Raw genomic sequence first — 13,143 nt, 5'->3', positions numbered from 1 at the left:
TAGCCCATGGTGCAAACAAGATTTTCACCACGCTCACTAAGGAATTCTCGAAAGCACCGAGAATCGTGACCTATGAGCATACCACTTGCTTCTTTGATGCGAGACTCCAGAAGGGCCAACCAGTTAGCCCACACATTCTCAGCATGATTGAGAATGTCGAGAAGCTGGAGACGTTTGATTGTAAGATCAGCGAGAACATTGTGATCGACCGCATGCTTCATTCACTCCACGATGGTTTTGCGCTCTTTAGAGCGAATTACTATATGAATGATTTGAAGAAAAGCCCCATGAATCGCACTCCCTTCTCGTACAGACCGAGAAGGACATGAAGTCCAGTGGGAGCATGAAACAGGATGTTCTCGTTGTGACAAACAAAGGAAAGGGTAAGGGCAAAGCTCAGGCAAACCTAGCAGTAGGTAAACCGAAGTTCAAGAAGTCGGGTCCAGGTAAGAGTGGGCCTGGTGAGTCGAGCACCTCATCAGGCGCGACAAAGAGCAAGGATGGTAATATGGAGTGTCACCATTGCCACAAGACTGGGCATTGGAGGCGTACATGTCCCGTATACCATGAGGACATAAAGGCAGGTCGCGTTAAACCTGTTGGTATGTTTTCTTCCTCTTCTACTTTTATTCATATGATTGAGATTAACCACGCAAGTTACGGAACTTGGGTACTAGATCCTGGTTGTGGTTCTCATCTCGTATAATCATGTGCGGGGGCTCAAACATCGAACCCCTCGTAAAGGGTGAGGTGGACTGCGTGTCGGGAATGGAGCACGAGTGGCTGCCGTCTCGAGGGGAACATATGTGATCCACTTCCTAGCGGATTTGAGTTATCTTTATATAATCGCTATTATGTACTTGATCTTTCGAAAAACATTATTTCAGTTTCTGCACTTGACAAACTTGGATTTTCATTTGTAATAGAGAATAATTCTTGCATTTTCTCATTACACAATATGATTTATGGCAAGGCAGTCTCCATGAATGGAATTTATGTTTTAGATCAGACCATCGAAATATTACACGTAATGAATAAAAAGTTAAAGGTTGGTGACAAAGATCAAACGCGTACATGGCAAGCGCGCCGTATGGGACACATAAATGAGAAACGCGTAAAACAGCTCATCAAAAATGGAGCTATCTCGGCCTTTGATTTTCAATCATTTGGCACGTGTGAATCATATCTCATCGGTAAGATGACTCGTATTTCCTTCAAAGGTGTTGGAATGCGCGCTGCTGACCTATTAGGGCTCATACACACGGATGTATGTGGACCTATGTCAATCACCGCACGAGAAGGCTTTAGGTATTTCATCACTTTCACGGACGATTTAAGTAGATATGGCTATGTCTACTTAATGAAGCACAAAAGTGAATCCTTTGAGAAATTCAAAGAATACCGAACAGGTACGAACCTCTTTGGGTAGAAAGATTAAAACACTACGTTCGGATCGTGGTGGCGAGTATCTTTCTCACGAGTTTGATCAACACCTCAAGGACTGTGGGATTGCCTTACGATTAACTCCACCGGAACACCTCAGTTGAATGGTGTGTCCGAACGGAGAAATCGAACTCTACTTGATATGGTTCGATCCATGATGAGTCACACGGAATTACCTGATTCATTATGGGGTTATGCTCTTTTGTCAGCCGCTCTAATACTTAACCGAAGTCCGTCTAAAGCTGTTGACAAGACTCCATATGAACTATGGAAGGGAACGGTCCCTAACTTGTCCTTTATACGGGTTTGGGGCTGCGAGGCTTATGTCAAGTGGAGACACGAGGATAAGCTCGGCCCGCGATCGGTCAAGACATACTTTATAGGTTATCCTAAAGGAACACTTGGTCATTACTTCTATTCGCCAACCGAACAACGTGTTTTTGTTGCGGCTAGTGCGACATTCTTAGAGAAGGAATTTCTCGAGAATGCAAAGAGTGATAGAACCTTCGACCTGTCGGAGATTCCAGAACCAAACACCGAGCAACCATTGGAGGAACCGATTCCTTCAATCCCGGCTGCGGTGAATATTCCTGAGGAACCTAGGAGGTCGGGAAGAGTCTCTATTCCTCCGGACATATACATTGGTATGGTCGAGGAACATGACATAGATGACATTCTACTCTTAACGAGTAGTGAACCCGCAACCTATAAAGGTGCCATGACTAGTTCTGACTCAAAGTTATGGCTTGAGGCCATGCAATCCGAGATGGACTCCATGTATGAGAACAACGTGTGGGATCTTGTTGACTTACCTGCTAAGGTTCGTCCCCTTCAATGCAAATGGCTTTACAAGATAAAGCATTCTGTGGAAGATCAGCAAGATATCTACAAAGCACGACTAGTTGCTAAAGGTTTCACCCAAGTGCCAGGTTTGCACTACAGTGAGATTTTTGCACCCGTAGTCATGCTGCGTTCCATTCGGATTATCTTAGCGATTGCCGCTTTTCATGACTATGAAATTTGGCAGATGGACGTGAAAATCGCCTTCTTAAACGGTTTTTTGGAGGAAGAGTTGTACATGGTACAACCCGAAGGTTTCATCGATCCTTTACATCCTAAGAAAGTATGCAAGCTTAAGCGTTCCATTTATGGACTTAAGCAAGCATCTCGGAGTTGGAATCATCGCTTCGACCAAGTGATAAAAGACAATGGATTTACTCGATCGGTCGAGGAACCATGTCTTTATATCAAGTCGAGTGGGAGCAAGATTGTCTTCCTAATATTGTATGTCGATGACATACTTCTGATTGGGAATGACATACCTCTCTTAACTTCGGTGAAAGTATGGTTGAAAAACCATTTCCAGATGAAAGATCTGGGTGAGGCACAAAGAATTCTGGGCATCCGTATCTATCGAGATAGATCACGACGGATGTTATCTCTCGATCGGGGAGTCTTACATAGACAAAGTCCTAGAGAGATTCATCATGACTAACTCCAAGAAGGGGTTTCTTCCTATGGCTCCAGGGGTGCATTTGAGCAAGTCTCAGTCACCAGAGACACCGGAAGAGAAAGAGCGCATGACACGGATTCCTTATGCCTCGGCTATAGGATCAATCATGTATGCCATGATATGCACACGTCCGGACGTGGCATATGCATTGAGTATGACAAGTCGATTCCAACAGCATCCAGGTGAATCACATTGGATGGCTGTCAAGAACATTCTTAAGTGCCTACGGAGGACTAAAAATTGGGCATTGACTTATGGAGGCGATCAAAAGCTATGCGCAACCGGTTACGCAGATGCTAGCTTCCAAACGGATCGTGATGACTCGAAATCTCAGTCTGGATTCGTTTTTACTCTTAATGGCGCTGCATCAGTGGAAGAGTTCCAAACAAATTACAGCCAGATTCTACGATCGAGTCCGAGTACTATGCCGCGTCGAAGCTACAAAGGAAGCGATATGGATGCGTCAATTCTTACATGGACTATCTGTAGTGCCTAGTTCGAATGACCCGATCACCATCTATTGTGACAATAGTGGTGCCATCTTCCAAGCTAAGGAGCCAAAGTCTAGCAACAAGTCTAGACATGTACAACGGAAAGCTCATCTAATCCGAGATTACGTGGAGCAAAAGGAAGTAGTGATAGAAAAGATTGCTACAGATGATAACATAGCAGATCCTCTCACTAAACCATTACGACAAGATAAGCATAAAGGGCATGTTAATTCCATGGGAATTAAACGTGTTCCTAAGTTGTAGTACTCTTTTATGGATTAGATTCATTCGCTTTTGTACTCTATACGACATCAACGTTTTGATATTTATATATTTTGTTTTTCATGTGGAATTGTACGACAATTTTTGAACACCACAAAGTGAACTGAATAAAGATTATATTTTTCAGTCCTTAATTGCCCACGTGAGCTGATAACTCAAGGTAATTATTTTGTGACGTTGGTTGATGGTGGGTTCAACGAGCCATAAGTCAACCGGTTGACTGACCAATCACAGAGGCGAGTTATACGGATATCTCGTAGGACACAATTGTGACATCGACGTGGAGTCCTAAATGTTTTATAACATTCGGTGCCCGGTCGTGGATAGGACCTCCATGGTGATCCTAAGAGTCGATTCTTTTGACTATCGACTATCTCTTGAGACTAAGGCAGATTTTGGGTGACTTTGGTTTCTTTCTCACGGTCATCCGTAACAGGGGGCCAAGTAGATTTTTTCTGGGTCATTTCATGCTGTGCTTAGATCGGAAGGAGTTCGAGTTGAAGGAAATATTCAGCCTTTATCAGGTACTCGATATTTCTCAGGGCCACTCGAGGAGTCAGAATCGAAATGCATGGCCATGCTCGAATACGAATTCGTTTTATCAGTTAAGTTACTCTCTAGTCGGGGAAACCACTCTAGATACAGATCGATTGTAAAATACGACCTTTGCGGATCCGGATCTGCAAATTGTTTTACATTGAGTGGGAGAAATTTTAAATGAATATGAGAATCGGTTATCGCACATACACTTGTACGGACAAGTGGGAGTTTGTTGGAGCTTGTGTCCTCCAGTTAGTGCGGATAACGTCATTGCACATACACTTGTACGGACAAGTGGGAGTTTGTTGGGGCTGGTGTCCTTAACAGTTAGTGCAAGGACTTATAAATCTCTAAAAGGATCAAAGGGCATACTTTTGGTATTATTATCAGTTGATCCACGTTTATCAATAACGGTTGGCTTGCTAGATAAGTTTGACGTTATTGTCATACAGATGGCGGTGATCAACTGGTCCCTAAAAGTCACACCTATAGGATACGTTTGAGAGATGTGACAAAGATGAAAATACGAGTCATGTAGATGCCAATTTTGACTAACCAGTTAGTCCGAGTTATTTGACTAGTAATTAGTCAAAATGTGATGTTGAGATATTATATTTAATACGGATTAAATATTATGGGCTAAGGCGAATTAAACAGTTAATTCGTAAATTAAATATAAACGATTATATTTAATTAATGTATATTGAATAAATTATACAATATCGTCTTTGTCGGACATGTATTAATAATTCAACTAACCCGTGTTATTAGTTGATATTTTAATAGCCGATAACCGATGACGATTTATAATGAAAATCGCGTCATATACATTTTAGCGGAATTGGTCGGACTACGAGCTAAAAGAAGGAGGAAGTGAAAGCCCACTCCCTCCCCTAGGCTCTCGGTTTGGCCGAACCAAACAAAAGGAGAGACTCCCTCTCCTTTTGACCTAAGCATTCATTTTACATGAAAATTAGGGTTTTGAAGAGCATTTTTCTCTGAAAACCTCGATCTCACATCGAATAACCTCACAATAGCTCTCTCGATATTGCAAGTCAATTAGAGAGCATTTCTAGCACAAGGGCATAGTCTCAGACGGTCTTGGGTGCAACGATTAGGAGGAAATCTCTGTTGATTTCTGTTCTTTACGCCGCGCATCAAAGGACCCGAGGTTGATTCTTAATCTTTATCGTTTTTTCATTGTTTTTCGTTTATGACCATATTTCACATGTTAAATTTACATTATAGTCCTAAATTTAAAGGGTCTTATACGGATATTACCCCTCAATTACTTCCACTAAACTCCATGTATAAACTACTCGACAAATCGAGAAAAGTTTATCACATGATCAAAACATACAATTCAACTCCTTAACTTCTACTTAAGACCTCTTCTTAAGTTTTCATCCCACCTTAGGATAGTTGCGATTTTCAAAACTCGTGCAAGATGATTTTAAAATCCAACTATAAAATCCGAATTTAATGAGGCGTTGTTGTTGCGTGCAAAACCTTTTGCCACCAACCAACCAGGCTAAATAAACATCTTTTATGTTTAGTTCGGACTATTGCAGAGTTGAAGCTATATAAAGCATCTTAATAATTTACAGTATTGTTAAAGGTGACATGACTCCTGTCAACTTAGGTTTCGAAGAAATAATCACTGCTTTTGACCAAGAAGGAACATCTTCTCACGTCTTATTCTCAGTTTGTGGCTCTTGAACATTTTCTCCCAGTCTGTCTTTAAGAAATAATCATCTTTTCTTTAATAGACAGTACACGAGCCACAAACCCTTTGTTCTCGTGATCATGTAGGGAAAATGAGCACATGTTTACTATCGAAACAAGCTACAACTTAAGTACCATGCCTAACCATATCTCATATGAAAAGTAGATGATTGCTTTAACCATGTTATATTTTAGTGGAAAATTTAAATGCCAAAAAAATTTATAACAAAAACTACCTCCAACTATATTGTAAAGATTCCATCATATCGTAATGAAAGTGAACTTGTGATACCATATCACTCTCTATTTGGTGTAAAATAAAGTCATTACTTCATGGTTCTCATCCTAAACAAAGTACTAATACTTTGGTTTTTCTACTTCATAAGAAGAATTTTTCTAATTTATTCAAAGAATTTCTCTTCTTACCTCATTAAGTGGATACCAAGTATCTACCTAGTTCGTCGGTAAAAGAGAAGTAAAAATGACCTTCTCAGATTGAAAATATATTTGACCATACACATTGAAGTGTAATTTTGTGAATAACTTATTCTATTCTCAATACTTTTCAAGAAAAGTCACGAAACATCTTGCTTTGAATACAAGATTTGCACATTTCATGAGATTCACAATCAAATGGTGTGGGATACTAGTCAAAACTAGTTTTAATGCGACTTTCAATCAAGAAATGAGAAACAATTTGGGATTACCAACATGAGTCTTATATAAGATATATGACATTTCTTTTTAGTTTGAATATAATTACCTTAATTTGCATGGTCTCGCCATAAACTTAATCATGGTATGTTAGGGTACAACGCTTATTTTAATTGCATAATTGAGAAACTCTTTTCGTTTTATACAAAAACTTGAATTATATTCTTATTTAGAGTTGGTGTACATCATAACAATTATTGAGGTACATTTCTACAAAACTAAAATGAGTACACTATAACACTTATATGTCCATGGATGAAATGGCAACTACCCTAGTTCCATTCATGTAAATTTCTGAATTTATTCTTGCTAGTCTTTAAACGATAATGCCAAATATCATGACGAAATCCACAAATTTATATCAAATACTTATGATGTGGTAATTGGCAGGAATGCAATGTCAATGTCATAGATATTCAAGAAGGAATATGTTGGAGTCACACGACCAACTTCCTAGATCGTTACTTATTTGGGGTTTGTATCTATTTTAGTGTGTAACACCTTCTCTTTCGAGCCTAGTTCTATCATTAACAATTAAGATAGGTACTTACTTCATATCGCTCCCACTGGCTTCAAGAATTTCTACTTGATGGAGACTTATCTTCATATAAATTCCTAGTTAATTCTTCACAAGAATGGACTCTATTGTGGTAATAAATTTACCAATTTAACATTGTCATGTTCTTAACAACTTTAGTGCTTGATGACAAGTGTTTAGGTTGAGCAATAAGACTTTTGAACCATGGATGCATAGAAGATATAATCAAAACATATTTTGACTAATCATTACCTCTAGTAATATTTCTTCACAAGAAATCATACATAGGTATGTTAGGAATTTTAAGATGCTAATATTTTATGACATAGGATAACTCCTATATATGGAGTTCTATGGAATAGAACGATTCCTATGGAGCTAGTCCACAATCTATGATACGGTTCATTTTAGAAAGAGATTCTTTGTCGTTAGCAATAGTGGTTTAGCGGAGACTCGTATTACAATCGAATGATATCGCATATGAGTAGGAGTAATTAAATAGAACAACATTAAAAACAATGAAATAGCGGGAAAAAAACAACATTCATCGTAATATATAAAATATTTAAGTATGTTTTAGCATTTATATAATGATCTCCACCCATTTATATAAACGATTCTGATACCCAAAAGTTCATATTAAATCTTGGATGTGAGCCTACGGACCCTCTACACCTCTTGCTAATATAATCTTGGTGGGTTAACCCTTTTAACCAATTCTACAATTAGAATTTTCCGTCGATGAATTTACGTTAAGTTCATCTTTAGCCCGAACCTATTGGGACAACGGTCCCTTTAATACTTTCGTTGAGATCAACCAAATTTCGAAGTGTAATAACTATTTATTACCCCACTTACCCAACGTCAAAGAAAGCATCCCGGTATAATATTTCAATACTGTATTGTACCCCTAATGAAATTGGGATTCATAGGTTCCTACTATTTGGTAAGGCTAAGTCTCAATCTTTTAAAATGAAGGTCTTATCAATTTATTATCTATCAAATTTAAGTGAACCAAAATTTTGAACTAACGCTAATTATAATTGACACGGTCGAATACTCGATATGATATGCATGTGTTGTTTATGGCGATTTGGCAATGCATGCAACATATAATGAAAAATGCATAAGCAATAAATAAATTTCCTAGTATGGCCTTACTAAAATAGAAAATCTAATATTCTATTACATATTCGGAAACCAACTTCATTGGTCCCTTGAACTTCAAGTGACATGCCTCCCAAGGAAACACCGTCTTGATCGGAAAGCCTTTCCGAATGGCACCGTCTTGAAGGAACTCCGGAATTACAAATAATAATAAAATAAATAGTTATTCCTATTATACATTTGTAACATGAAAAACTAGTGATACGAGATCACATTTAAATTACAATCGAATCGGCAATCCCTTACATTACGGGTAATACCGATTAAAACTAAGGCCATACTATGATAAATTACATAATTCAAAATTACATAAATAAAATTATGACATTCATCAATAAAAATGCAGCATTATTATATGTGATTAACATGCTAATTTAATGTGCCAAATCGCCCTACTTAAACCTTATATCGTATATAATCCGGTTGTATGGAAATGTGTGACAATAACTTATTAAAATCACAAATTAATACTTAAATCAAATTTAAGCTCAAGTTAATTACCCTAACTCAATTAGGACTCAAAAATTAGTCCTTACTCAATTTTTGAAAATAATTCATCTTGGTTTTCTATTATTGTTTATTAAACTTTTCTTAATCATAACAATTATGAAATAATTCCCAATAAATCATAAAAATTTGGAAAAATTCGAAATCACATTTTTGTATATACTGGAATATTACGAAGATTCCAAAACTCAATAAAATTTGCCCACAAAATATTTATAATTTATTTCATTAATAAATCGTATAAAACATAACTTTTACCATTTCATCCAAATTAAACATAAAAATTATGGAAAAATTAAAATCAAAATTTTGAACATTCTTAACTAATTTCCAGAACCTGGAAATGGCAAAATTTCAACCAAAAATTTCGAATTAATTTTTATGACTAATAAAGTTACCCTTTTATCGATTTTATCACATAAAAAATCAATAGACATACCAAATCAATCAAAATTAATCACAAAACTTTCGATCTGATGTTCATATCATATATACAATATTAGGGAAAAATTTCATGCCATAAAATTCATTTTAGCTATTTTTGCTAAAAATAGTCACTATTTATACCAATTTAATCATTAAAATTATAAATCATTCATAATAAATCACTTAACTAAAATTTTACATACAATCTTTAAAATATGCATGTGACATCATATTAAAATTTCATGGCCTGTTTCGAAGTTTAACTATTTTTAATCATTTATCCTCCATTTATAGCATTTTTAACACATAAAAATCATAAATCATGTATTATTAATCACATTAATAATAAATTTTACATAAAATACATAAAATATGCATGTGAGATCATACTAAAAAATCACGGCCAGTAGTGAAGTTTAACTATTTTTAGTAAATAAAAGTTCATTTTACTCAATAAAATTTTATTGTTTCACTAAAAATCATTAAAATAAGCAATAATCATCCATAAATCATAAATATGACGTAAAAAACTTTAGAACCGGAATATATTACATGCAAAAAAATTTCGTGATTTATCATCATAAATCTAAAATATCTAGTTTTAATTAAGTTACATTTAACTCGAAAAAATTACATGCAACACCAAAGCTCTTGATACCAATTGTTTTTTTTTTTTGGTGGAATGTGAAATATATATTAATAGATAAAAGAGTACAAAGTTACATTACATGGCTTGCGAGACAAATGATACCTCCTACAACATCAACTAAATAGCAATACTTTTAAAACCTCCTAGAAAATATAGTTCTGTTGAAATCTAGTTGGCCAGTTCCTGGATAAGTAACATTGCTTGACACTACTTTGAACCTCCTGCACAACTACTATGGGAGCTTTCACCCACTGCTCAAGGCGACATAAGTTCTTGCACTGCCAAATAGAGTACAGTACAACAACCACAACAGCAAAAACAACATGTTTCTTCAACAAGGATCTGCATCTCCATTTTACACACCAATTTATAATGTCCTGCCCAGGTAGAGGAACATTAAGCCAGTCCTTCAGCAACTGCCAGCAAGAAGAACTAAAGGGACAGTGATAGAATAAATGCATATGAGTCTCATCTCCTATCTTGCATAACTCACAGAGCCCATCATTAACAACCACAAAAGCCTGGAGCTTGTCTTTGGTTAGCAGTCTCTGCCTAACACACAACCAGGCAATGAAGGAATGTTTAGGCACATTGAATCTATTCCAAACCAGAGGATACCAAGCTACTTTAGGTAGAGTTCCTTGTAGCCATTGATACCCAGCCTTGATGGTATACACACCATTACCAGTAGACCACTTGTTATTCACATACCCAGCTTTCAGTAGATTTTTAACTTTACAAATCATTTTATAAATTATCCATAATTTATATACTAGTGGATCTAGTTGCATGCATAACAAAAGAATAAGAAAAACGGTTTCCTTACATTGAGAAAGGCACGAATTGGGCACAAGTAAGGTCACCTACCTTCACTTGTTCTTGAGCTATGAATAATAGAATGATCCTCCAATCTCAAGTATAGAGATACTCCTTAAAAATTGCACCCAAGACTTTCCCTTAAAACTAATACACTAATTAACTAGATTAATATATTAGTAGTCCTTAATAATTCTAATAATATATATGTATTACTACACTAGTAATAATGTTGTATTAATATTAGAATTTGATGAACAATTTTAGATATTCTAAAACTATTTTAGAGAGATGTAGTGAGAAGATGAATGAGAATGATAAATTGCATGAATGAATAAATAGAGAACAATTTCTCTATGTATAATGGAGGAGCCGGTTTTAGGGGGTCTAGAAGGCCAATGCATGGCCTTCACCCTTTTGCTTTTTCTCTTTTCTAAACATTAGATGTGTAAGGCTAGAGAATTTGGGTAATGATCATGTTTGCCATTCAAAATTAACAAACATAATAAACCCCTTATTCTCCTCTAAAATCGCTGCCCTTCTATAAAATGGACTCCATTTTATTTTTGTGATTTTGTCAAATGTCATTTGTTAGGTCATGTGTCACTCACCATGCCCATATCCAATTTTAATGCATATTTATCCAAATAAATATCATTTCTTAATAAATTAATTACATATGATAAATTAGCTAGTAATTTATGGTCACAAATGTAAAATGGGTCATATAATTATAATTCACAACATTTTGCAATTATAATTAATCAATCATTGTTTATTTAATTGCTTCACAAACAATAACGAAATTTAGTAATAAAATCTTTTAATTACTAAAATAAATCTTATTCAATCAAATTACAATAAGATATAAATATTCTTACTCACAAATGAATTGTTCAAATTTATGGAATTGATTAACTTGTATCGATATACAATTAATCAACTTATCTATTAAGGAAATTGTCCTATAGATGTGACCTTAAGGGATCAACTGATTATCATCGTCAAACGACAGTAATGTCAAACTCTAGTTAGCAAGTCATTACCGATTAATGTTGATCAATTGATAATATAATTGAATCATCTCTTACGTATACTTATTATGAGATTTAATTATCCTGTTTAATCATGTGATCGCACTATTGTTGAGGACACTTACACCAACAAGAATTCCACGTTTATTACCTACTTCCTTTATTCCGGTATTTGTTTAGCTTTATATTTTGGGAAAAAGATAAAAGAAATACGCAGAGACTATTTATGGTTGCTATTAAGTGGAAGATAAGTGGATCATAATAAATATTCATATATAATCAAATTATTCATGAAAAGCTTCTAAATACAGAAAGGTAACAAATGAATGAGATACACTAAAATGAAATACAAATTCTCATTTAAGACGGACATATCCGTCTTAACCTTAAGACGGGTCAAATTGTATGTGTAAGACAAAAAAGAAAGTATCTAACCAAGTGGGGTAGTACTTGACACGATTTATTCTTAAGATGAATATGCCCGACTTAAGAGAGACCAATAAAATAGAATAGTTAAACAAATAATCGAGACGGAGGAGGTCTAAAGTGGATTTCGTACTCCTTCCATTTAAGTTACATTTAAAAAAGAGGAGGCTAAGTTTACCCAAAGGTACAAAACAACCGTAAGAAACACGTGTCAATAATATTCTCGCCTAAATAGTGGGATGAATTTAACTAGGAAGCTTACCGAACAGATGATAAAGAAACAAAGAATGTACTGATTATACTATTATACTTTGTATAAAAGATATAATATTAGCAGAGATTGTAATGTGTTAGGAGAAGAAAGTAAAAACTCAAATTATTTACTCATTAACCTCTTCATTACCCATCGTATGGGGTATATATTACTCCCTATATTATAAGAACCTAAAATTGTCATGATATTCATCAAATACAAAAAATGTCTTTTATCATCCATTTAATTAGTGAAGTAATAGTGTATGTATATATATATATATATATATATATATATATATATATATATATATATATATATATATATATATATATATATATATATATATATATATATATAGAGAGAGAGAGAAAGGATCATGTAAGTCCACCTATTTTGGTTGAGTCCATAAGTCCCAATCTAGACCTTTGGATCAAATAAATGAATGGCCAAGATTAGATCAAAATAAAGGGCCTAGATTAAAACACACCAAAACCCTAGCTCTCTCATTTCACTGCCTCACAACATACATTTCTCATTCTCTCTCTTCCTCCCACTTTCTCTCTCCCTCCGATCTCTCCCTCACAACACACCCTCCTCCTTCTCTACTACCATCCAC

The 13,143-nt window shown here is 35.4% G+C and overlaps 1 protein-coding gene across 1 annotated transcript; it reads right to left on the bottom strand.

The window, feature by feature from the left end:
* Positions 1-10,138: 10,138 nt before the first annotated feature.
* Positions 10,139-10,741, bottom strand: LOC141595163 (uncharacterized). Its single transcript, XM_074415133.1, has one exon. It carries the CDS (start codon positions 10,739-10,741, stop codon positions 10,139-10,141), a length of 603 nt encoding a protein of 200 aa, XP_074271234.1.
* Positions 10,742-13,143: the final 2,402 nt, after the last annotated feature.

Source organism: Silene latifolia, chromosome 8 (assembly GCF_048544455.1).
Source record: "Silene latifolia isolate original U9 population chromosome 8, ASM4854445v1, whole genome shotgun sequence".
Taxonomy (NCBI): Eukaryota; Viridiplantae; Streptophyta; class Magnoliopsida; order Caryophyllales; family Caryophyllaceae; genus Silene; species Silene latifolia.
This window is presented reverse-complemented; position numbering and strand designations above follow the sequence as displayed.